The sequence below is a fragment of the Microtus oregoni genome, unplaced genomic scaffold (assembly GCF_018167655.1).
Source record: "Microtus oregoni isolate MIOR12 unplaced genomic scaffold, Mior012 000006F_ref0000085, whole genome shotgun sequence".
Taxonomy (NCBI): domain Eukaryota; kingdom Metazoa; phylum Chordata; class Mammalia; order Rodentia; family Cricetidae; genus Microtus; species Microtus oregoni.
The window spans coordinates 51855724-51880578 of NW_024543065.1; the positions used below are offsets into that span (position 1 = coordinate 51855724).

At 49.7% G+C, this 24855-nt stretch overlaps 1 protein-coding gene across 3 annotated transcripts; it reads right to left on the bottom strand.

The window, feature by feature from the left end:
* Positions 1-250: 250 nt before the first annotated feature.
* Positions 251-24754, bottom strand: Relb (RELB proto-oncogene, NF-kB subunit). 3 transcript variants are annotated; one of them, XM_041653914.1, is made up of 12 exons: positions 24357-24409; positions 23501-23548; positions 19014-19022; positions 16072-16403; positions 14193-14350; positions 12746-12837; positions 11967-12098; positions 10021-10125; positions 8246-8461; positions 6916-6984; positions 6723-6800; positions 252-1097 (listed from the first exon to the last, which is right to left on the bottom strand). In XM_041653914.1, exons 1-12 carry the CDS (start codon positions 24376-24378, stop codon positions 709-711), a joined length of 1650 nt encoding a protein of 549 aa, XP_041509848.1. In that variant the 5' UTR covers positions 24379-24409; the 3' UTR covers positions 252-708. The 3 variants fall into 3 exon arrangements, with proteins under 3 accessions (XP_041509847.1, XP_041509848.1, XP_041509846.1); XM_041653912.1 differs by lacking the exon at positions 24357-24409 and adding an exon at positions 24529-24754 and having other exon boundaries at positions 253-1097; XM_041653913.1 differs by lacking the exons at positions 19014-19022; positions 24357-24409 and adding an exon at positions 24529-24754 and having other exon boundaries at positions 251-1097.
* Positions 24755-24855: the final 101 nt, after the last annotated feature.

Genomic DNA, 24855 nt, shown 5'->3' on the forward strand with positions numbered 1-24855 from the left:
AGCAAAGAGAGGGCCAGAAGGCAAAGAACAAAAGCTTCCTTCGTCCATGTCCTTATGTAGGCTTCCAGCAGAAAGTGTGGCCCAGATTAGATCCAGATTACTTACTTCAAATTAAATAAAAACTCCCTCATATGTGTGCCCTCCATTTTGGGGTTTTAGTTACAGATGTAAGTCAAGCTGATAACCAAGAATAACCAACACACATTCGGAGCTGCCATGTAGATGCAGAGATTGATCCTGGGGCCTCTGCAAGAGCAGCGATAGCTCTTAACCGCGGAACCAACTGGTCAGCCCCTCAGCCACAACTGTTTAATTCCAAACTAACCTAGTGTTTCTCAGGCAAAGAAGAGGAGACCCCCAAGCCTCAAAAAACTAATTTTTATTGGGAAAACTGCACAAACAACCTACCCCCACCTTCAGGATCAGGGAAGAGGGCCAGGGATCTGCTCCCTCCTCCCCTATGTACAATCTCTCAGAATCTGTCCTGAGAAGGGGCCTTCCTGCAGGAGCCCCTTTTCCTCTTCGGACTTGTCGCTCTCATCTGTAAAATGGGCTCAAGGAGAACCGGAGCTCTCCCTAGCTTCCTGCCAGCACTGTAGATGTCCGATTCAGGATGAGGAAGCTGGAAGACTGGTCAAGGTTGGCCTCAGGGAATGGGGTGTGCTCTAGCACACTCCTCACCCAGTACCTCCTCTGGCACCTCAAAGGCTACGTGGCTTCAGGCCCTGGGGACAGGAGACCACCCCCGAAAGCTGCCTCTCGGTACTGGTTGGGGAACATGTTGCTGCCCACAAGGCTGGCGGTGCCAATATCTCCAGGACCCGGGGCTGCATATGAGTCCAGCGTCAGGGGCTCCGGGCCAGGAGACTCCACAACCGTGGCCCCTGCACCCCCACCACTCACCACAGCACTGGCAAGTGGTGGTGCTGGGGGAAGCAGGTCCAACATGGTGAAAAGCGCAGGGGCAGAAGGGTCATAGGCAAAGCCATCGTCCAGGAGGTCGGGGCCGCCAGGAGGCTCCAAGCCTGGAAGAGATATGGCACTAGGGAAGAAGTCAGTGTCTGGCGGCTGCAGAGCTGATGGTGGGAGGAACAGGCCTGGCGAAGAGAGAAGAATGGCTGGATTAGAACCCACCTCGAGCCAGGCAGTAAGAAACCTGGACCCCATGGTACTGAATGAATTTTTGTTTTGTCTTGTTTTTGGAGACAGGGTTTCTCTGTGTAGCCTTGGCTGTCCTGGAACTCGAATTGTAGACCAGGCTGGCCTCAAACTCATAGAGATCTATCGGCCTCTTCTCACGAGTGCTGGGATTAAGGGCGTGTGCCACCACCGCCTGGCAAATGTATTCTATCTTAGGCCTTTAAACCTAACCTGAGTAGGAAGGAAGTGCCACCACTCCATGTTATTTTGTGTGGATGGGTGTGTGCACATGATGTGTGTGAGTGGGCGAACCTGCTGCCATTGTGAATGGGAGGTCAGAGTTCACCTCTGTGGAGTCACTTCATTCCTGCTACCTTTATATGGAGACAGAACTCAGGTCCAAGCTCGTATGACAATTGCCTTTATCCAATGAGTCATCACACTCGACCATATTTTTTTAATGCTATGAGTGTTTGCCTTTGTAGATAGTGTGTGTGTGTGTGTGTGTGTGTGTGTAACACACGAGTTCCACAAGACCCTGTCTTTAAGGAGGCAGTGGTGGAAGGATGGCTCAGTGGTTAAGAACCTGCTGCTCTTGCAAAGGAACAGGGTTGGGTTCCTAATCCCCACTTCCAGTGGCTCAAAATCCACCTGTAACTCCAGCTCCTGGGGATCTGACGCCCTCTCTTGGCCTCCATGGGGTGCATGCCTGTGCCATACAGTCACCCTGACCTGCATACAAGTAAATAAGCAAAACTAAAGTCAGGGTCTCAGGCCATCCGGACCCCTCACTGGTGAAAGGTGCGTCCTGCCAGCCCTGATGACTGGTGCAAGTGGAGTCCTAGAACCCACGCATCGACTCCTGGAAGACGTTCTCTGGTCTCCACATGCAACCTGAGTGGAACATGTGTGCTCCCACTTACATGCAAAATAAATAAACACGTTTAAAAAATCCTTAAAAATAAGACATGGTCTCCTGTAGCCGAGGCTAACCTTAAATGTGCTAAATAGCCAAGGATATCTCTGAACTCTGGATTCTCTTGCCTCTACCTCCCAAGTGCTACATCTGAGTTTTTACATGGTACTGGGGATCAAACCCAAGGCTTTGCATGCTAAGTTGCCTCTCACAATGGAACTATATCCTCCAGTCCATCATTCTTCTTTAATAATAAAATTATTATTTTTAAAATTATTATATATACAGTGTTCTGCCCTGCATGTATGTATGCTTGCACACCAATAGATGATTGTGAGCTACCATGTGGTTGCTGGGAATTGAACTCAGGTCCTCTGGAAGAGCAGCCAGTGCTCTTAAAACCTCTGAGCCATCTCTCCAGCCCCCAATAAGCAAATTATTTTTTTAATAAATCTTTTTTTAATATTTATTTATTATGTATACAATGTTCTGTCTGTGTGTATGTCTGCAGGCCAGAAGAGGGCGCCAGACCTCATTACAGATGGTTGTGAGCCACCATGTGGTTGCCGGGAATTGAACTCAGGACCTTTGGAAGAGCAGGCAATGCTCTTAACCGCTGAGCCATCTCTCCAGCCTCTAAGCAAATTATTAAAGGCGATGAGTGAAATAACAGCTAGTCACAGCCTGTCTACTCACAGAACCAGAGCAGGATCCAGGTTCTCAAAAGGAGCAGGGCTAAGGGTATAGCTATGGTGGAGTAGGTATGGAGGGAGGGAGGAAGGGAGATAGACAGACAGACAGAGACAGAGAGACAGAGACGCCCTGGCAGCCACTGCAGAACTCAGAACACTCACCACAGTCCTAGCTTAGTCTCCCATGCGCTGGGTTTACAGGGGTGAGCCACCATGCCTGCAGACATGAACTCTCTTGGAGTTCAATGCTGTCATATGTGGCAGTCAGCTTTAACTGTCTACTTGACACAGCCCAGAGTCTCCTGAGAAGGGAATTCTAAAGGAGGGTTTGCTCAGATTGGATTGGCCTAGGGGCATAACTGTATGGAATTGTCTTGATTGTTAATTGACATAGGACACCCAGCCTACATTCCCTGGGCAGGTGGTCTTGGGCTAAATAAAAGTGCTAGCTAAGTGTGGGTCTACCAGAGAGCAAGCCAGCGATAGGTGCTCCTCCATGCTTTGTGCTTCAATTCCTGCCTCGACTTCCCTCAGTGATGGACTGGGACCTAAAGCTGAAATAAATGCTTGCCTCCTCCTCCCCTTAGTTGCTGCAATTTGGTCTTCATGTTTCTCACAGCAGCACAAGGAGAGCAGAGCTCACTAATGTTCTGCTAACTGGAACATGGAGTCGATGGCAAGAGCTGCAGCAGCCACCTTTGGCCAGGAGGTAGAAATTGCATGAAAAGGGGCCAGGTAGCCTTGAACTCAGCAATCCTCCTACCTCTGCTTCCCAAGTACTGGGATTAAAGGCATGTGCCACCACTACTCAGCTCTCATTTTTCTTTTTTGTGTGTACTTGTATGCACACAAGTGCACATGGATACATATGTGTATAGTTAAAACAGGCCAGCAGGTGGCTATGCTGAGAAAAGGCTCAGAACTAGAGATGAGCTTACTTCCATCCTGTGCCAGCTGCTGCCAGGCTCACACTCACCACTGCGGCTCCATACAGATGGCCTACATGTCCATCTTCCCCTCCCCAGCAACAGATTCCCTACACTGTGATCTCGCGGGAGGCATGGCACCTATCTGCGCCTCTGGTTTTTAAAGCCTGTGATAAGCAGCGCACAGCAATGGTCTGCAAACTAAGGAGTGAGCACAAACACAGCTAAGGGGCCTGTCACTGAATGTCTGTAAAAAGAAACTGATCTGGAGCTGGAGAGATGGCTCACTGGTTAAGAGCACTGGCTGCTCTTCCTGAGGACGCAGATTCAATTCCCAGCATCCACATGGCAGCTCACACCTGTAACTTTAGTTCCTGGGGACCTGATACTCTCACACAGACATGCATGCAGGCAAAACACCAATGAACATAATAAAAATAAATTAAATCATTAAAAACTAAAAAAGGAAGAACTCATCTAGGTCTGGGGATATAACTCAGTTGGGAGAGTGCTTGCCTAGCATGCACGAAGCCCTGGGTTCAATCCCTAGGACCACAAAAACCCAGATAATAGTACATGCCTATAACCCAAGCACTTGGGAGGTAGAGGGAGAAGGATCAGAAGCTCAAGGCCAATTCTCTACTATTAGCCTGGGTGAGAGACTTTAAAAGTAGATAAATAAAATAACTGAGTTGGCTCTGGTAGCCCGGGTAGCTCATACCTGTAATCCCAGCTTGGGAAGCTGAGACAGGGTTCCACGTGTTCCAGATTAGCCTGGGCTAGACAGATATGATGCTGGCTCAAAGGAAGAACAAAATTAGGGCCAGGTGTGGTGGTACTCTTCTTTAACAAGAGGCAGAGGCAGGAGGATGTCTGGGAGTTTAAAGCTGATCCCGTCTCACACAAACACACCCAGGCTGGCAAGATGACTCCATGGAAGGAGGAAAAGAACTCCTGACAGTTGTCCTGCGCATGTGCACTCGCGCAGACGATGGTAAGTTTAATTTAGTTGAAAATTTTAAACTATCGAAGCCAGGCGGTGATGAAGCGCATCTTTAATCCCAGAACGTGGGAGGCAGAGGCAGGAGAATCTCTGTGAGTTCGAGGTCGGCCTGGTCTACAGAGCTAGTTCCAGCCGGGCAATGGTGGCGCATGCCTTTAATCCCAGCACTCAGGAGGCAGAGGCAGGCGGATCTCTGTGAGTTCGAGACCAGCCTGGTCTACAGAGCTAGTTCCAGGACAGGGTCCAAAGCCACAGAGAAACCCTGTCTCAAAAAAAAATTTTTTAAAACTATTTCTGCTGAGTATGGCAGCCTGTAATCTCAGCATTGGAGAGCCTGGGGCAAGATGGCTGTCTTTTTTGAAAATTCTATTTTGTATGTACATGAGTGTTTTGTCTGTGCACCATATGCAATGCATGCAGTGCCCAAGGAGGCCAGATGAAGGCAATAGAGCCTTGGTGCTGGAGTTACAGGTGTTTGTGAGATGTTATGTGGGGGCTGGGAATCGAACCCCCATATTCAGAAAGAGCAGCCTTTGCTCTAACAGTGGAAGCCACCTGTCTGTCCAGCCCCCACCAGGATGGTTTCAAGGAGAGAGTTTCTTGGAACAAATAAAACAAAAATCTCAACCTACAGCATCATGTATTGCAGTGACAGCTCCCATCCCCAGGACTGAGCAGGCCTGACCCTGCTTAGCTTTCCTGACAGGATCAGACACACTTGTATGCCAGAGTCAGTAATCCCATCATGCTGTCTTTTGAGATGAGGTTTCTGTTCAGCACAGAGGACTCTCAAACTTACAGTGTAGCTAAGATGGCCCTGAACTTCTGGCCCTCCTGCCTCTACTTCTCAGGAGCTGAGGTTCCCACATAGGTGCCAGCACATCTGAACTGTGTGGTGCTGGGAATGAATGCAGGGCTCTGGCCAGACAACCAGCTAGCTGCCAAGTCAGCTACAGCCCAGCCCGGAGCAGAAGACAATGTCCAAGCCTAGATCTGTGCTGATCTTTCCAGGTCTGGTGCAATCATTCAGCAGATGGGAATACTCCTACAAATGCCTAACAACCTGAGTTCAACCCCTGGAACCCCTTGTAAAAGAACTGACTCTACAAAGTTGGGGTTGTGTATTTTGTTTTAAGATTTTTGTTGGTTGGTTGGTTGGTTGGTTGGTTGGTTTTGAGACAGGGTCTCACTATGTAGTCCTGGCTAGCCTGGAACTTGCTGTGTGGAGCACGCTGACCTTGAACTCACAAAGATGTACCAGTCTCTGCCTCCCAGGTACTGGATTAAAGGTGTGCAATACCATATCCAGTCTGCCTCCTACATATGCTGTGATGCAATGCACCCATATTATACACACATAATCATAGAAATGAATAACATAAATTTAAAAGGTAATTTTTAAAAGACTTTTTCTAAGGATCCCTGAGGCTCAGAAAGGTGGAGAGATTTGGGAAAAGTCACATAGCAAATATTCCCTGAAGAGATCATAGCCTCTGTTTTGTCTCCAAAGCCTTCTAATTACACTTCCATGAGATGTAATGCTTGAACAGGTCTGTCTTGAAACTGTATGCAGACTATGTTGGCCTCTGACTATTGGTAATTCCCCTACCTCAGTCTCCTGAGTGCTAGGACCATAGATGTGAGCCACTACCAGGCTCCTAGACCCCATGTTCTTTTTACTCCAGGTTGCTAGATGTGTGGTCAGCTGCTGACCTTGGGAAAGCGTTCAGAGGAGGTGAAGAAATCTGAAGTGTTGAAGGGGATGGCTCAGTGGTTAAGAGCACTGGCTGCTCTTGCTGAGGACCCAGGTTCTGTTCCCAGCATCCACGTGGCAGCTCACAACTGTCGGGAGCTACGATTCCAGAGGATGTGATGCCCTCTTCTAGCCTCTGTAAGCACCAGGCATGCACATGGTGCACACATGTATGTGCAAGCAAAATGCCCATACATATGAGATGAAATATTCTTTCTAAACAGAGAAACAGGACGGGACAAACTTCCTGTTGCCCACAAAGAGAGGAGGAGGCTGCAGACTCCACACTCACCTGAGCTGTGGCCAGGAAGAAAATGGTCCAAGAACACTGGTTTCTTTTTCCGTCGTTTGCTTTCAATTCCATGTGGATCTGGGGGAAGGTGAAGATAAGGATTCCTTACCCTGCCGACCCACCCTCCCCAAGCAGATCACCTGGCCCTCCCAAGAACCTGGGGACGGGTGTGGGCAGGGGTAGAGGAACACACCAGAGCTACTCAATTCCCCAAGGACATTGGGCAGTCCTCGCTTCCGCTTCTTGTCCACACCATAGCTGTCTGTTCAGGAGAGAGCAGAAGCATCAAAACATCAAACAGCAGTTAATCGCTGTGACAGCCACCAAGGTCACTAGGACAGTCAGTCACTGAGGTCACTATGACAGTCAGAGGTCACTTTGACAATCAGTCAGAGGTCATTATGACGATTGGCCACAAGGGTCACTGTGATGGTCAGTCACAGAGGCCACTATGACAGTCACAGAGGTAACTGTGACAACCATTCACAGAGATCACTATGACAGTCTCAGAGGTCACTGTGACAGTCACAGAGGTCATTGTGACAGTCACAGAGGTCACTATGACAATCTCAGAAGTCACTATGACAGTCTCAGAGGTCACTGTGACAGTCTGAGGTCACTGTGACAGTCACAAAGGTCACTATGACAGTCTCAGAGGTCACTATGACAGTCTCAGAAGTCACTATGACGGTCTGAGAGGTCACTATGACAGTCACAGAGGTCATTGTGACAGTCTAAGGTCACTGTGACAGTCACAGAGGTCACTGTGACAGTCTGAGAGGTCACTGTGACAGTCTGAGGTCACTATGACAGTCACAGAGGTCACTGTGACAGTCTGAGGTCACTGTGACAGTCTGAGGTCACTGTGACAGTCTGAGAGGTCACTGTGACAGTCACAGAGGTCACAATGACAACCAGAGGTCATCATAACAGTCTGTCATAGAAGTCACTATGACACTCGATCACAGGAGTCATTAAAAGGAGGACTGGGTCTTCACCAACTTATACAAGTAGATTTCTATATTCCTAATTAGGATAAAAGCTCAACACAGTTTTCTGTAGATCCTTCCTGAGGCCTTCGTACTGGCTAGCCCAGTTGCTTTCACCTTCTCTCTCACCTTTCTCTGTGTGTACAGTTATACATGTACAGGGAACAAATGTCAACCCTGGTTGCCATTCCGCATTTGCCATCTAACTTTTTGCTTTATTATGTTCTTTTGTTTTGAGATAATTTCCTCGTGGCCTGCAGTTTTCTGGTCAGCCTGGGTCTTGCTGGCTAGACGTCTCAGGAACCCAGCCGACTCCATCTTCCCAGTGCTAGGAACAAGCAACCCTGCCTGGCTTTCTACCAGGGTGTTGGGAATTGAACTCAAATCCTCAGGCCTGCAGAGAAAGCACTTTACTGACAGAGATACTGCCCCAGGTGTGCCTTCTGCCTCTAATTCTTCCCCAGATATACTTCCTCAAGCAAGGCCAAAGACCTGTTCTCCAGAGTTGGGGGTAGCAGTGGGTGGAGTGGTTACCGTGATCCCGAGGCAGGTATGTGAAGGGCAGTGGCTCACTGCACACCCCATCCGTGAGTCTCTGCAAGAAGACATTGACAGTCACAGGCTCTACAATCTCCAGGTCCTCGTAGGGTGGCGTCTTGAACACAATGGCAATCTGCCGGTGCACGTCAGCTTGAGAGAAGTCGGCTCTGCCTTCCCAGGAAGCCGTGCTGAACACCACGGATATGTCCTCTGGTGGGGGTAGGTCAGGGTGAGGACACAGCTAAGTCAAGCGACTGAGCCCCTACTCACTCAGTCTCCTCCCAATCCAACCAGTATTTCAAATAATAAAACTACCCTGGGACGTTTGGCAAAGCAGTGCATTCCTTTAATGCCAGCACTCAGGAGGCAGAGGCAGGAGAACCTTCATAGTTTGAAGGCAGCCTGGTACACACAGTGAGTTTCAGGACAGTAAGAGAAACACAGTTAGTCTCTGTATAAAACAACCAACAAACCCAACTACCCAGGGTCTCTACACAAAAGAAAATCACACAGGTATGGTGACAAAGAGCTATAATCTCAGCACTTGGGAGACTGAAGCAGGAGGACTGTGAATTCAAAGTATGCCTAGATTACTAAGTGAGACTCTCTCTCAAAATTTGGTGTAAAAGAACTAGGGGCACAGTTCAGTGGTACAGAGCTTGTATAAAATCCACCAGGAAGGTGTGGGAGCATGGTCAGTGGTAGAGCCCCTGTCTAGAATCCCCCAGTGAGGGGCTGGGGTCTGGCTCAGTGATAGAGCCCCTGCCTACCCTGTACCACATCTTGTGATTCAAAACATTCCTAGTAAAAACAAACACAAGGGCTGAAGAGAGGGCTCAGGAGTTAAGAGCACTGGCTGCTTCCAGAAGACTAGAGTTCGGTTCCCAACACCCACAAGCCAGCTCACAACCAACTATTGCTCCAGTCACAGGGGATCCAACACCTTCAAGCACTGCACTCACCTGGCACACAGACATACACGCAAACAAAATACCCATATACAAAAGAAATAATAACAACAACAATAAAAACATAAAGCAAAGAACTGGAAAAACTCCCAGGAAGCCTCTTGCTTTATGATCATCATCATAACAGGTGGAGAGAAAGCAAATAAGATGGGTCAATGCCCTGCCCTGTCATTAGCTTGTTTTTAAATGCCCCTTCCTCAAATAGGCTTGGAAACAAAACTGAAAAACCAACTACCAAAAATGAAAAACCATCCTTTACTCAGGACCATTCCACTGGGGACAAAGCAAGGATCCCTCCTTTCTCCGGCTGTCAGTCCTGTACCATTCACACTTTCCTTCTTTGGTTGTTGGTTTGCTTGACCTTTGAGACAGTCTCACTGTGTAGATCAGGCTGGCTTGAAGCCTTCCTGCTCCAACCTTCCAGAGTGCTGGAATTACAGACATGTGCCATCAGACTGGTTTAATTATATATTACAATCCTAGGAATGAAATTCAAGTCTCACCCATGCTAGACAAGCACTTACCCTATTACTGAGTCCCTCACTGGGGGATTCTAGGCAGGGGCTCTACCACTGAGCCACATCCCTAGCTCCTCTTAAAACATTTGAGCAATTGCATTTTTAGTGTGGTAGCATCCTGAAAGAGCACTGCATACCCTTGGTCAGCTCATTGGCTTCCATACCTGGCAGAGATGAGCTAGCAAACAAAGCCATTGCCTGCATCTGCCTGACTCTGCAGCAAAGGCTCTGACTCCCTCCAGAGTGGTAAACCAGCACCCTCCTCTGCCTCTGGACCTCTCACCTTTTTGCACCTTGTCACACAGCAAGTACAGCTCCTCACCACCTGTGCACGGCCCGCTCTCCTTGTTGATTCGGCAAATCCGCAGCTCTGATGTGTTGGTGGACTCTGGGGAGGAATGCAGAAGGAAAATCAACAATTCAGTTATCACATCACGGGGCTTGCTGACAGGTGAGAGAGACAGAAAGGGAAGACATCCTTTCCAGGTGGGACACAGAATGCTCAAACGGACAGGTACAACGTACAATGACCAGAACTCCCCTCTGAAATATGCTTAGTGTCTATCCAAAATGGAGACCCCCCAGACTCAGGGAGACTTGTCCAGGGTGACACAAGGTCCCCAGATGAGGGTTTACAACCTAAAATACTGTGTTTATTTGTATGCTTCCCCCCAGTGGAAGTGATGGAACCTAGGATCTTGCTACATAAGAATTCTACTATTGAGCCAGGCGATGGTGGCGCACGCCTTTAATCCCAGCACTCGGGAGGCAGAGGCAGGAGGATCTCTGTGAGTTCGAGGCCAGCCTGGTCTACAAGAGCTAGTTCCAGGACAGGCTCCAAAGCCACAGAGAAACCCTGTCTCAAAAAACCAAAAAAAAAAAAAAAAAAAAGAATTCTACTATTGAGTAACGCCCCCAGCTCCTCACTGGGGGATTCTAGGCAGGGGCTCTACCACTGATTTACACTCCAGCTCCTCACTGGGGGATTCTAGGCAGGGGCTCTACTGCTGAGCCACACTTACAGCTCTCTTCTTTTATCACACCTAGATTAATCTTGATCAGCTGCCCACACTGGCCTTGAATCTACTTACCCTCTCCCTGCCTGAGCCTCCCCCAGTGGCTGGAATTACAAGCACCTGTCACACGTCTATCTGCCACCTGACCTGACGTCTTGGAGTCCACACTCCTTTAGCCTGACCAATAGTCCTGGTCCTTCTTTTATTAGCAGCTCTGAAAACTCAGAGCTCAGAGTGATGAGCCATTCTTTAGGTCAGCAGTAATCCTACGGCCTAGACCTCATCAATCAGAGCAGTACCTCCCCATGGACACTGCTGAATGGTTGAGGAGCAAATGACCAAACTCCTGCCAATGAGAGCGTGTGCAGAAGCCGAGAGCAAACTGTATGATGTCAGACATGGCAGTGTATGCTTGTGATTCCTCCACTCAGGAGGTGGAGACAGAAGGATTGCTGATTTGCTCGGCCACATAGTGGTATCATGTCTTAAAATAATAAACACAGGCCTGGGGATTTGGCTCAAGTACCTCCCTAACACGCACAAAAACCTGGGATCAAGCCCGAGTCTCAATAAATGTGTCCTGGTAGTTCAGGCTGGTCATCTCAGCACTCAGGAGGTGGAGGCAGGAATCAAGGGTTCAAGGTCATCTCCAGCTACAAGGCCAACTGAGGCCAACTGAGGCCTGTCTCAAAATGAACTACTGGCTACTGATGGGTTCTGGGGAAAGGACCGTCATTTTGTTGTTGTTTGTGTATCCAAAGGTGAATCCACGTGGCTTCAGCAGACAGTTCCCAAGCTGTGGTCATACAGGGGTCCCAATTAAAATCAGTGGGTTACAAAATAAAACACAAAGAAGGGACCTGTGGGAGGAGCTAAGATGGGGTAGAGGACAGTGAGAAGTCCTAATCACCATATGTAAGTACAAAAGGAAAGAGAAATAACTGTAGAACCAGACAAGGTGCAAACTGTACAAGCACACAGGACGGCACTGCCCATCTGCATATGTGATGTCTGGAGTCATGGCCCTCACTACGTGCCCAGGAGGGAAAGAGAATGAATGGAAGAAGTACAGACCCAGCTTCCCTGAGACTGCGGACACCGAACCACTGTGCAAATGTAGAAAACGAAAACCCAGAAACCTCAACGATGCCCTGCTCATCCAGGCTTTCTGATACCCGTGACAATCCCAAGGGACATGGCAGCCTTGACTCACTCTTATCGTAGACAGGCTCAGAGAGGACGGGTTCCAGGCGGCGCAACTGTCCTTGCTGGTCACGATAGGAGGCCTGGAAACAGATCCTGACAACATTCATGTCTACCTCCTGATGGTTCTTCAGAGAGCCGGCTGGGGGAGGACAAAGGGAGGCTGGAGTTGGTTGAGCTGCTGGAGCAGGCTGACGGAGGGAAGGGGACCAAGGCAGGGAGACATGCACTTGTTCCTCCAGCACTGGGGAGGATTCAATCACCTCAGCTACACAGGAGTTCAAGGACAGCCTGGTCTAGGCTGAGACCTGGTCTTGAAAACCAAAATGAAAAACCAAGTGAAGGGCCGGAGAGAAGGCTCAGCAGGCAAAAGCGCTTGCTGCAGAGCCCTAGAACCTGATTTCATCTGCTGGAGCCACGGTAGAGGGAGAAAACCGACATCTGTAGGGTATCCTTTGACCTCTACAGGCATGTTTATACCACACAAAACCCATACACAAACACACACAAAAAGCACATGTAAATTTTTTTTAAAAGAAAAGAAGCCGGTAGTGGTGGCCCACTCCTTTAATCCCAGCACTCAGGAGGCAGGGAGGCAGGGGGATTCTTGGTGAGTTTGAGAGTAGCCTAGTCTACAGAGTGAGCTCCAGGATAGCCAGGGCTACACAGAGAAAACCCTGTCTTGAAAAAAGAAAGGAAGAGAGCGAGAGAGGAAGGAAAGTAGGAAGAAGAGAAAGCAAAGAACACCAACTAAAGGAAAGTGGCTAGGGAGGCAGGTGGGGCACTAACCATTGTAGGGATCAATTCCTAGCTGGATTTTTCGCTCAATTGCAGCTTCGATTTCCTTCTTCCGAACACACTGGATGCCCAGGTTGTTAAAGCTGAAAGGGAGACAAGAGGAGAGACTGAGAGGCAGCCTCCCCTGGACACAGGAGGAAGTGCAGAGATGCTGCAGGCACAGGGCTGAAAGAGCACTGGGAAAAACCTGGGATTCGAATCTCTCAGAGGCCACCAGGAGTCAGTTGAGACCAAGAACGTGCCTTATTTTACCACATAAAACACCAGCCGGTGAGCAATGGTGGCAAACCAGTGAGGCAGAAGCAGGCAGATCTTTGTGAATTTGAGGCAAGCCTGGTCTACAGACCTAGTTCAGGACAGCCAGGGATACACAAAAAAACCCTGCTTCGAAAAAAAGAAAATGCCTGCCAGGGTCCTTTATATCAAAGCTGTAAAGGAAGCCTGGATTCTCTATACTTGAGAAGCTGAAACAGGGGAACCAGAATTTGAGGCTAGCCTGTTGTACACAGGAAAACATGCCTCCAAAATAATTAAGTAAAAAACTCAATAAATGGCTACAATGGTGCTCTTAGCTATCAGGTGAAGGCAGGAGGGTCAAAGGTTCAAGGTAAAAAGATGGCCTGGTAGTAGTGGTACTGTCTTTAAGGTCAGCCACTTAGGCGCGACTGAGGCAGGTAGATCTCTGAGTTCAAGGACAGCCTGATCTACAGAGACAATTTTAAGTATGGTGGTACACTCTTAAATCCCAGCACTGGGGAGGCAGAGACAGGAAGATCTCTGTCCCAGACAACAAGTTTCAGGCTAGTCAGGCTACACAGTGAGACTGTCAAAAGAAAAAAAAAATGAAGGTCAGCCTCAGCTACAATCATGAATTTGAGGCTAGCCTGGCCTTGGCTCAAAAAAACAAAAGAAAACAAAACTAGGGTTGGTTAGATGGCTCAGCAGGTAAAGTCTTTGCCAGGCAGCCTGACTACCTGAGCTCAACCCTCAGGACGCCCACAGAAGAGGGAGAGAACTGATCCCCAAGAGCTCTTCTCTGGTATGGCCGACACAGTTAAATCAGGTTGGAGGTTGTGCACCTGTGCTCTATCTCCTCTCTGACCCCCTACAGAACAGAGATAAATGGGTCTGCTGGTACCTGCCTATGGAGACCAAGGCAGGAGGATCTCAAGTTCAAAGTTAGTTTTGACTACACGGCAAGACCCTGTCTCAAAAAGCAAAAATGGAACAGATGTGGACGGGTGTGGCAGGTTTTCAGAGTGGGCCACTGCTGTCTCCACACCTAACACTCCTCCTTCATCCGAGACGAGTAAGAAGGTTTGGCCAAGATGCCTATGCCCCAGGCTTTCCCAGGGAGCAGTGTCCACCTCTGGAGTCTCCTTGAGCAGAGGGAAGAAGCTGGAGTCAAGAGTCAGGGGTTTGAGTCAGGGTCTGGTACCTGTGCCTGGGGCTGACGTGAGGCCGCAGCCGCACCCTGCAGACGCCATCGGTGCAGTCTTTTCCCACGAGGCTGTGTGGGTGTACCCGGTGTGGCCAGTCCTTCCACACAAGGCATGCTGTCACCTCTACTTCCCGCAGCCCGCCACAGTCTCGAAGCTGTAGGAAGACATGGCCTTGTTGGGTGTTTGCTGGACCCCTGTCCCCATCCAAGCTCCCTGGGGCTCCCTTGTAGCTACCCCTATTTCTTCTCCAGAGACAAATCATGAAAAGGCCCTGCTAGAGATTGCCCTTCTGCCACATAATGCCTTTGATCCCAGCTATCCAGAAGGAGAGGCAGGTGGATCTCTGTGAGTTCGATACCAGCCTGGTCTACAAGAGCTAGTTCCAGGACAGGCTCCAAAACCACAGAGAAACCCTGTCTCAGAAAAAAAAAAAATCACAGGCCTGGTAGTATAGGCCTGTAATTCCAGATGCTCGGGAGCTGAGGAAGGATAAAAAGATGAGTGCCAACCTGGGCAAAGAGTGAGGATGTGACTCATAATAAAAAGTAAAACGCGGGGGGCTGGAGAGATGGCTCAGAGGTTAAGAGCATTGCCTGCTCTTCCAAAGGTCCTGAGTTCAATTCCCAGCAACCACATGGTGGCTCACAACCATCTGTGATGAGGTCTGGTGCCCTCTTCTGGCCTTCACGCATACACACAGACAGAATATTGTACACATAATAAATCAATAAATATTTTTTAAAAAAGTAAAACGTGAGGGGCTGGTGAGATGGCTCAGTGGTTAAGAGCACTGACTGCTGCTCCAGAGGACCGGGGCTCAATTCCCAGCACCCACATGGCAGCTCTCAGCTGTCTGTAGCTCCAATTCAAGAGAATCTGACATCATTATACCAATGTGCATGAAATAAAGTTAAATAAAGTTAAAAAAAAGTAAAATGTGAGCCAGGCAGTGGTGGCACATGCCTTTAATCCAAGCACTTAGGAGGCAGAGGCAGGAGGATCTCTGTGAATTTGAGGCCAGTCTGGTCTACAAGAGCTACTTACAGGACAGGCTCCAAAGGTACAGAGAAACCCTGTCTCAAAAAAAAAAGAAAGAAAGAAAGAAAGAAGAAGAAGAGGAGGAGGAGGAGGAGAAGAAGGTGGGCTGGAGAGATGGCTCAGGGGTTGAGAGCACTGACTGCTCTTCCAGAGGTCCTGAGTTCAATTCCCAGCAACCACATGGTGGCTCACAGCCATCTGTAATGAGATCTGGTGCCCTCTTCTGGCCTGCAAGTAGGATACTGTATACATAATCAAATAAAACTTTAAAAAAAAAAAAAGAAGAGAAGAAGGAGGAGGATGGGACCATGACTAAGTGATAAATCTAGATAGAATCCCCCAGTGAGGGGTGCAGCTCAATGGTATAGCAGCTGCCTAACAAGTACGAAAACCTAGATTCAATGCCCATCACTGAAAAAATCCAACAGAGAAACTGATCTCTTACACACAACTTTGCTCCGTATTAGTGGCTGGACCTGCTGGCGTCAAGTTTCTGAAAGCAGTCCTGAAGTGACACACTTCACCCAGGAGTTTGAGTGAGTGCTGCCCTCTAGCGGCAAAAGTAACTTTGAATGGCTTGTCTTGGGGCCATAAATACTAGTTTGTCATTGAAACAGCCTCACACAACCACACCATATCATCTAATTCGTCTTTGCTGTTGTTATTTTAAAAAGGTTACACTCTAGATGATCCAGGCTGGCCCGATTTTCCTCCTGCCGCAATTTCCCGAAGTGCTGAGGTTTATAAGTATGACCCAAGTTGTTTTGAGGTTTTGGGATGGAACCACCACGATCCTATTTCCAGGTACAACAGCGGCACGGGCAGTACCGCACGCACCTCGATTGCCGGCAGCGTCTTGCTGGCTTCGGTGCTGCTCTCCCCAAGGATGCTGCCCGCAGAGCGGCCCTCGCACTCATAGCGGAAGCGCATCCCGCGCTGCTTTGGCTGCTCTGTGATGACCAAGTAAGGCCGTGGGCCGGGGCCTGGTGACACCAGCCGGCCTAGGGTGCAGCTCCAGGGCGACGGTGGGACAGGAGTAGGTGGTGCGGCTGGACCCAAGGTGACAGTGCTCAGTGGGGCCTGCCCGCGAGGCACCAAACGAGGCATTTCGCCCAGCTGTGCCCTGTCCAGGCCGAAACCCTTTTCCTTAATGTATTCGTCGATGATTTCTGCAGGACAGACAGACAGATAGGTGAGGGCGGTGAAGGACGGGACTAAGCTCCCTTACTTTCTTCTCACACTTTCCCCACCTGGTTTTGGTTTATTCTTTTCAGACAGGGTCTCATTGTATAGCTGTGACTGAACTGGAACTTGCCATATAGAGTAGGCAGGTCTCAAACACAGAGAGCCACCTTCCTCTGCTGGGATCTACACCATACCTGCACACCATTCTTGGTTTTTGTGTGGTTTGGTTTGGTATTTTGAGAAAGGGTCTCTCTGCATAGCCTGGCTGTCCTCAAACTATGTAAACCAGGCTGGCATCCAGAGTGCTGGGATTAATCCATGCACCACCATTCTGGCTCACACTTTAAGTTCCGCCCCCCCCCCCTTAGTTTTAGTGTGTGTGTGTGTGTTGCCTGCATATATGTCTGTGCACCACTAGGAAGGTCGAGCGCCCTCAGAAGCAAGAGGGCATCTGAGCCCTTAGAACTGGGGTTATAAGTAATTGTGAGCTGCCATGTGGGTGCTGGGAATCGAACCAGGAATGTCTGTAAGAACAGTCATTTTAACTGCTAAGCCAGCTCTCCAGACCTCTAAAGATCTTTAAAGTTATGTGTCTGTGTATCTATACAGGTATGTGCCAATGAGTGCCCAGCCTGTCCTGGAGCTGAGTTCCTCGGCATGACTGCTGGGAACCAAACTTGGGTCTTTATGAGAACAAGTACTCTTAACCACTGAGCCGGCTCCCTAGTCCTTCCACTTGGGTTTTTGAGACAGGGTTTCACTGTGCAGACAAGGCTGCTCTCTGATCTGCGATCCTCTTGCCTCCACCTCTGGATTACCGGCAAATGCCACCAGCAGAACTCCACAGGGCACTTCCACCTCTGCGCCTGTTTCCAAACCACATTGACTTTCCTTGTGGTCTCCCCCTTTTGCCCCTGCTCCATTCACCACCCCACATGGACTGAGGCAGTTGCCAGCTCTCTTCCTCTCCTGCCTTTTGCCTCTTGTATTTGTCCATCTCATCTAGTCAGAGGGATTTTAGTAGTACTAACCTGTCCCTCTTTTGCCTAGAAGCATCCCACGGCTCCCAATTCCTTGGTAGTCAAGGCTAACAATGTCCCCCACATAAAATTTGCCTTTTTGATGATATACTTTATCAGCAGAGTCTGCCTTGCAATCCCCCAGTAAAGGGTGAGGGTGTGGCTCAGTGGTAGAGCCTCTGCCTAGAATTCCCCAGTGAGGGGCTGGGAGTGTGGCTCAGTGGTAGAGCCCCTGCCTAGAATCCCCCAGTGAGGGGCTGGGAGTATGACTCAGTGGTAGAATTTTGCCTAGCATGGGGGAGGCCCTAAGTTCAATGCCCAGTATTTAATCATAATCATGATCATCATCATCATCATCATCTAGGTGTGAAAGTGTTCATGTGTAAATCCATCATCATCATCATCTAGGTGTGAAGGTGTTCATGTGTAAATCCATCACAGGAAGGTTAAGACCACAAGAGGGTAACTGTGAGCCTGGTCTACGTGGCAAGATCCTGCCTCAAATAAACAGAAGGCTGGCCCAGCATGCCCAGGCATGAAGCCCTGGGTTCCACTCTCAGCATTGCATCCAATCTCAGCCCTAGGGAGGGAGGAGAAGGATCAGAAGTTCAAGGTCATTCTCATCCTCAGGTAGTCAGTTATTTAAGACCAGCCTGAGTCTTTTGTTTAGAGACAGGGTTTCTCTGTGTGGCCCTGGCTATCCTGGAACTCATTCTGTAGATCAGGCTGTCCTGGAACTCAGAGATCCACTGTCTCTGCCTCCCCAGTGCTGGGATTAAAGGCGTGCGCCACCACTGCAGTTTCAGCCTGGGCTGCTTGAAACTCTGTCTCAAAAACGAACTTACAAAACACTCCTTAAAATGCATTCTCTCAGATAAAACAGTTGCACCCCTCCTGTTTCTTGTTCCCACCTAGTTCGGTCACCTTCTGGGCCATGAACTTGTTCTTCCTCTTTCCTTGTTTCTAGGTGCCCCCTCATTCAACTGGTAAGGCACTTTATGCTGCCATTTCTATGAAAGCCATGCCTCTTTACCTTTCTCCCTCTCCCTTCTCTGCCCCATTCTCTCTCCCCCTCTTCTGAGACAGGCTAACCTAAAACTCACTATGTAGCTCAGACGGGACTCAAATTCTCTTGGATCCTCCTGCCTCCACCTTGTGAGTGCTGAGATTCCAGGCATGATGCAGGCGTGACTGCTTGCACTGTGTCTTTCTCCCTTTGCAAGCCCCACTCAACCTCACTTTCTCCTGCTCATTCTGTTCTCTTGTCTCCCAACTCCCCAGTGCATACTGGTGGCTCCTGCGGGGCAGTGACTTAGCTTTGTTCAATGCTAGATTCCCACTGCCTGGCAGTGGGCCTGGTCCAAGAAGGGTCAATGACATCCATGAGTGAGCATTACAGATTATAGATAATAGAAACGCAAACACGTAGTGCTCAGGATCTTGGGAGCATGACCTTGCTCAAGTCCTCAATAGTCCTGAAATCACACCAGGACCTGCTCCCATCAAACAAGGTAGCCCTGCCCCCATTCTCCCCAGAACCCTCAGCCTCCCACACACCTGCCTCCTGATACTCACCCAGTTCATCTGTGGAAGGAAGAGAAAAGAAAGGTGAAGTTCAGGTACTGTCAGGCTTGACATCTTCTAACACACTCTCCCACCTTGTCCCCAAGGAGGACTTGCTAGCCCATCCCCAATCTCCATTACCTCTTTTGGGCTATCCCTTCAGTTCTTAATGTTGAGGGCCCAGCATTAAGGTGTCCCCAAAGAAACTCAAAAGTCACCTCTCAAAGCACTCAGACTTGTTATCCAGACTTGTGGAAAAGCAACAGAGGGAATAGGGTGCTGGGGTAGATGATGAACACAAGTTGTTTTGTTTTGTTTTCAGAGACTAGGTTCCACTGTAGCTTGGGAGCCTGTCCTGGAACTCGCTCTGTAGACCAGGCTGGCCTCGAACTCACAGAGACCCACCTGGCAATCTAGGTAAATTATGAACAGGTTCCATCCTGAAAATCTACCCTGGGCCCCAGAGATCACTGCTATAGTCTGAACATGAAGCTGCCCAAACCCGGGGTGTTGCCCACTCTGCACCATAGTCCAGCTCCCCAAATCTCTGGCTTACCCATACTTCCCAGAAGGAGAAGAGGGTAACAGCCATACTAGGTACCCAGTGAAGAAGTCCTGTCGCTTCCCCAACAAAACTCAGTAATCGAAACCAACTTCCCATCATTCCCCAGACAGGACAGAGGAAGGTCAGAGGAAGCAAACAAGCCCAGAAGTCATGCAGCAAGTAGGGTCACCCAACTGTCCCACCCAGTTCTGAAGGCTACTAGCTGAGGACTGATCCTGTAGTATCCCAGTATCAGCCAGGTCTTTCCTCCTCCCCTTTCCCTTCTCCACACACAGGGAGTGGCTCCTGGAAGCAGAACTTTGCTCCTTAGAAAGCAGTTTTCAGGTACCCCTTATCTCATTTGATCTGTGAGATCAGTAGATGCCAAGGTCTCTCCCTTCCCGTGAAATGGGGTGTACTGAGGCCTGGAGAGTAAAGGGAACCTGACAGTGCCAACCTACAAAAAGCCCTTCTCAGATAACCATGCTGGATGAAGCTAGAGATCCTAAGACAAACGAGCTGCCAGCTACTAGGGCATGTGACTCAGAGCCTGATGCCAGCCTGGGCTACATAGTGAGTTCCAGAACAGCCTACACTATAGAGTGAGACCTTGTGTCAACCAAACCAAACCCATACTCAACAAATTCTACCTAGGGGTCCTCAACAGAATCCAGGGAGCTGGGCATGGAGGCACACGGCTGTCATCCCAGCACTCAGGATACTGAGGCAGGAAGGATTGCAGCTCTTGCAGGCTAGCCTGAGTAACTTAGATACTTATCTCCAACAATGAAACAAAATCACTTCCAAGCTGGGCATGGACTTCAGAAGTTCAGAGCTTGCCTGTTATATATAGACTCTCTTACTAAGTGACACTATCAACTGTGAATCCATTTGCTATACTTCATCATCCTGTCCCCACCCTGCTGTTCAATATCACTGACCCCATGATCTCTTCATAGCCCTCACTGCCTTTTATAATCCCGCCTTTAATTGTTTATAGACCTGCCTCCTCGTTTGAGTAGGGAGCCCTGAAGAACAGGGCTGAGACTATGCCCACACTGGCTCTCAAAAGAACTGGCATTCAGTAAACATTCGCTGGACAGATGATGCCAGGAATGACTCTCACTGGAAACATCAGAGATGTGTCTTGGACCACACAAGTCTCAGCTTGCTTCTGTCCAGAACCAGCACTGGGGTCATCCCTGTCTCCAAGGCCATCCCCTACCTTTCTACACGTCTAAAACTCTCAGCCTCTCTCATGCTCAGGCTTCCAGTGTCCACCCTGAGAGAAGTCCAGACCTGACCAACCACTGAGGCTACTGAGTATCACACACGTGAGACCCAGCTCTGTCATCAAATCTCAGAAAATAAATCATGTCTCTGATGTTTTGTTTTGTTTGAGGTAGGCTCTCTCTATGTAAACAGTATGACTTCAAACTTGAGAACTTCCTGACTCAGCCTCCTAAGCACATTCAGCACCATGCCTGGCTTGAGGGACCTATGAGAATAGTCATCTAATAGAAAAGCATTTCCCGGGAAGTTCCTGAAACTGAAACTCCCAGAATTTGTTCCAAATGTAGACTCAGAAATTTTAAAAGTTACACCTAAAGGTGTCTGTACTGTCTGTGTATGTTTTGCCATATTCAAGGTGTATGGTGGTTTGAATGGGAACGGCCCCCATAGGTTCCTAGGGAGTGGCACTTTTAAGAGGTGCAGCCTGTTGGAGTAGGTGTGGCCTTGGAGGATGTCACTAGGGTGGACTTTGAGGTTTCAAATGCTCAAGCCAGGCCCAGTGTCACTCTCTCTTCTTGCTGCCTGACAACTGGGATGTAGAACTCTCAGCTGCTTCTCCAGCACCATGTATGCCTGCAGGCCACCATGTTTCCTGCCACAAGGATGAAGGACTAGACCTCGCAACTGTAAACCTGACCCAATAAAATCTTTTTCGTTATAAGAGTTGCCATGGGGGCTGGAGAGATGGCTCAGTGCTTAAGAGAGCACTGCCTGCTCTTCCGAAGGTCCTGAGTTCAATTCCCAGCAACCACATGGTGGCTGACAATCATTAGTAATGAGATCTGGTGCTATCTTCTGGCCTGCAAGCATATATGCAGGAAGAACATGGTATGCATTAATTAATTAATTAATAAAAAGAGTTGCCATGATCATGGTGTCTCCTCACAGCATTAGAAACCCTAACTAAGACAGGGTGGAAGGCAGGGCCTAGTGCATGCTAAACAAAAGTTTACCACTGTGCCACACATCAGTGCTTAAGGTTTTTTGTTGTTGTTTATTTAGTTCACTTTGAGATAGTCTCTCTCTTTTTTTTTTTTTTTTGGTTTTTTTTCGAGACAGGGTTTCTCTGTGGCTTTGGAGCCTGTCCTGGAACTAGCTCTGTAGACCAGGCTGGTCTCGAACTCACAGAGATTCGCCTGCTTCTGCCTCCCGAGCGCTGGGGTTAAAGGCATGCGCCACCATCGCCCGTCTTTTTTCTTAAGAAACTTTTTTTGTTGTTGTTTTTTAAGACAGCTTTGGCTGTCCTGGAACTCAGAGATCCTCTTGCGTCTGCCTCCTGAGTGCTGGTGAGTCTCCTATGTTGCCCACCATGGTGGTTTTAATGATAACGGCTCCTCTAGGTTTGTATGTTTAAATACTTGGTCCCCAACTGGTGAATCAATGTGGGAGAAATTAGTAGGCGTGGCCTTGCGTAGGAGGTACATAACCACTCCTAGTCCTGTGCCTGTCCCCCCACTTCCTGCTGGGGAATCAGGACAGGAGCTCTTAGCTACCACTCCTGCCATGCCCGCCTGCCTGTTGCCATTCTCCCTGCTAAGATGGTCATGTACTTACCCTCCGAAACACTGTGAACTTTCTGCTGGAAGTTGCCGTGGTCTTGTGTTTTGTCACAGCAACAGACAAGCAACTCAGGCTGGCTTTGAACTTCTGATCCTCTCATTCCTACCTCTCAAGTACTGGAATTGCAGGTGTAAACCAATAGGCCCCATTTTATACAGTGGTGGGAACCAAATCAAGGGTGTTATGTATGCTAGGAAAGCTCTCTCCCAACGGAGCTATATCCTCTGTTCATCTGTTTGTGGGTTGGTTTGGTTTGTTTGTCCTTGTCTTGTGGGTTTTTTTTCTTTATCTTGTTTTTTAGTTTTGGTTTTGCAAGACAGGGTTATTCTGTGTAACAGCCATGACTGTCCTGAAACTCATGTTGTAGACCAGGCTGGTTTCGAACTCAGAGATCTACCTGCCTGAGTGCTGGGATTAATGGTGTTCGTCACCACAACCTGGCTATTTTGTGTTTTGATTCAGTGATAGTGAGACATTGAAGGCTGGCCTTCAGCTCACTACATTGTCCTTAATGGTTTCAAATTTGTGTCCACCCTCCTCTTCAGCTTCTCCTGCACTGGGATTACAGCACGCACGGTCACTCTGGGCAGCAGTCCTTTTTTTTTCTTTCAACAAGGTGATTTGAACACACGTGGTCTGAGAACTTATGACTAACACAGTTATTATTATGCTCTTCTCAGCATGACTATGCCACTAACAGTTACTGCTAAGTGGAATGCTCCCTCTGGATTTACAAGCATCAGCTCATCCAACTTTCTCCAGCTCCGCAAAAGAACAAATGGGTATATCATCCATCACACAGATGAGGAAAACTGAGGAGCGTCTAGGAAGTCACTTGTGCATTCACCCAGTAGAGGGTGGTAACATCACATGTGAACTTCAGTTCCAAGGTCCCAGATTCTGGATGGTGGGCAACCTCGAAAAGGGGACCGGCAGATGGAACTACGCAAGTTTCTAACTATCTTGGAAGTATGGACACGTAGGGAGTCATTTAAACCAGAATGGAGGGGCACAGTTTACAAAGTAGGTGCGCTCATCATCCCTCTCTAGGGGTCCCTCCATTTCCTACAAGCAGATGGGCAGAGACTGAAGGGTAGCTCACCTGCGGATCTGTTGTCCGTCAGTGACTGCGAGGAAAGGTCACTGGAACCTGAGAGAGGAAGATCTGAATGAGCAAGACGACACAGGGCAGGGCAGCTAGAAGACCAGACTCAGCCGGCCTGGTCCTCACCTGGGCTCAGCCCTTTGAATGAGGCCCGTCCTCTTTGCTGAGCTGCGGTGAGGCCGGGCTTCTCTCTCTAACTCTTGACAAAGTTCTGGGTTTTCGATTCTGCCATTGATTATGTCCATCATCATTCAACATCTGCTACTTTCCCGGGTAAGGTCGGGCTTGGAGGAATACCCCAGGAAAACCCCATCTTCTTTTCTCCTTCTGAGCGAGATCCCAGCCCTAATGCTGGAGAACCCGCCCCTCCTCTCTCGTGCAGGCCCCGCCCCTTTTCAATCCCGCGCCAGGCTCCGCCCTTTATCTTCAGGTCAGGCTCTTTCCCTTCTCCTCAGGGTAGGTTCCGCCCACTCACTGACTGAGCCTCACACCTCCTCTTCGCGCTCTCAGAGTCTGACCCCGCCCCTATTTCCTCTCAAACTCGGCCTGATTCCGCCCACTCGAAGTCAGGCCCCGTCCTCCCCTAGTTTGTCGCTGGGCCTCGCCTGGTCCCCTAATCTGGAGAACACAGAGCCAGTTCTTTAATTAGGCTCCGCCCATTACCCGCTTGGTAAACTGGGAGCCTCCACTCGGACCTCTCGGAGTTTGCCCCGCCCCTGGGCCTACCCGGCTCCTCCCCCTCAGAGCCAGGCCCCGCCCCTCTCCTCGCTGGCGGCCGAGTCCCGCCCCCTTCTTTGCCTCAGGCTCAGGCCCCGCCCCCTTCTCACTCCGTAGCGGGACGCCTAGCCCGTACCTCGGGCAGGACCCTTCACCATCCTCTGCCTCCTGCCTCGTCTCCCACGCAGTGTCCCCGCCACCCTCGTACTCTCCGTACCGAAGCTCGAGTCCTGCGGGAAGCTGCAGATAACTCCGAGTGTCCCGCACCCCCAGCCCGAGCCCCGCCCCAGACGTTCCACTCCGCTTACCCAAGGCCCCCAGCTCGGGCGCAGACGCTCTGGTAGCGCGGCGACTCGGCATGGCCCGACCCGTAGGGACGGACAGCCCTCAGGCCGGCTCAGGGCGAAGCGCGCACGAAGGCAAGCGCGCCGGACGGCCCGATTTGCTGGGGCGATCACGGACCGGGCGAGCGGGGCAAGGCTGGGGCCGAAGGCCGGGCTGGACGCACGGCGCCCGGGGCTGCGGGGGGCGCCGGGCCGGGCGGGCGGCGGGCGGGGGCGGGGCGGCGGAATTCCCCGGCGCCGCCGGCCTGCTCTCCCATTGGCTTTCACTCCTCCGTGACGTCACGGCAAAGG

Coding starts and splice junctions, on each gene's coding strand:
- Relb (XM_041653912.1), bottom strand. CDS start 24,580: ATGCCGAGTCGCCGCGCTACCAGAGCGTCTGCGCCCGAGCTGGGGGCC. Junction 12,099..12,745: donor AGGAATTGATCCCTACAATG/GTTAGTGCCCCA, acceptor GTCCTCCCCCAG/CCGGCTCTCTGAAGAACCAT. Junction 6,801..6,915: donor TGGGGAATTGAGTAGCTCTG/GTGTGTTCCTCT, acceptor ACCTTCCCCCAG/ATCCACATGGAATTGAAAGC.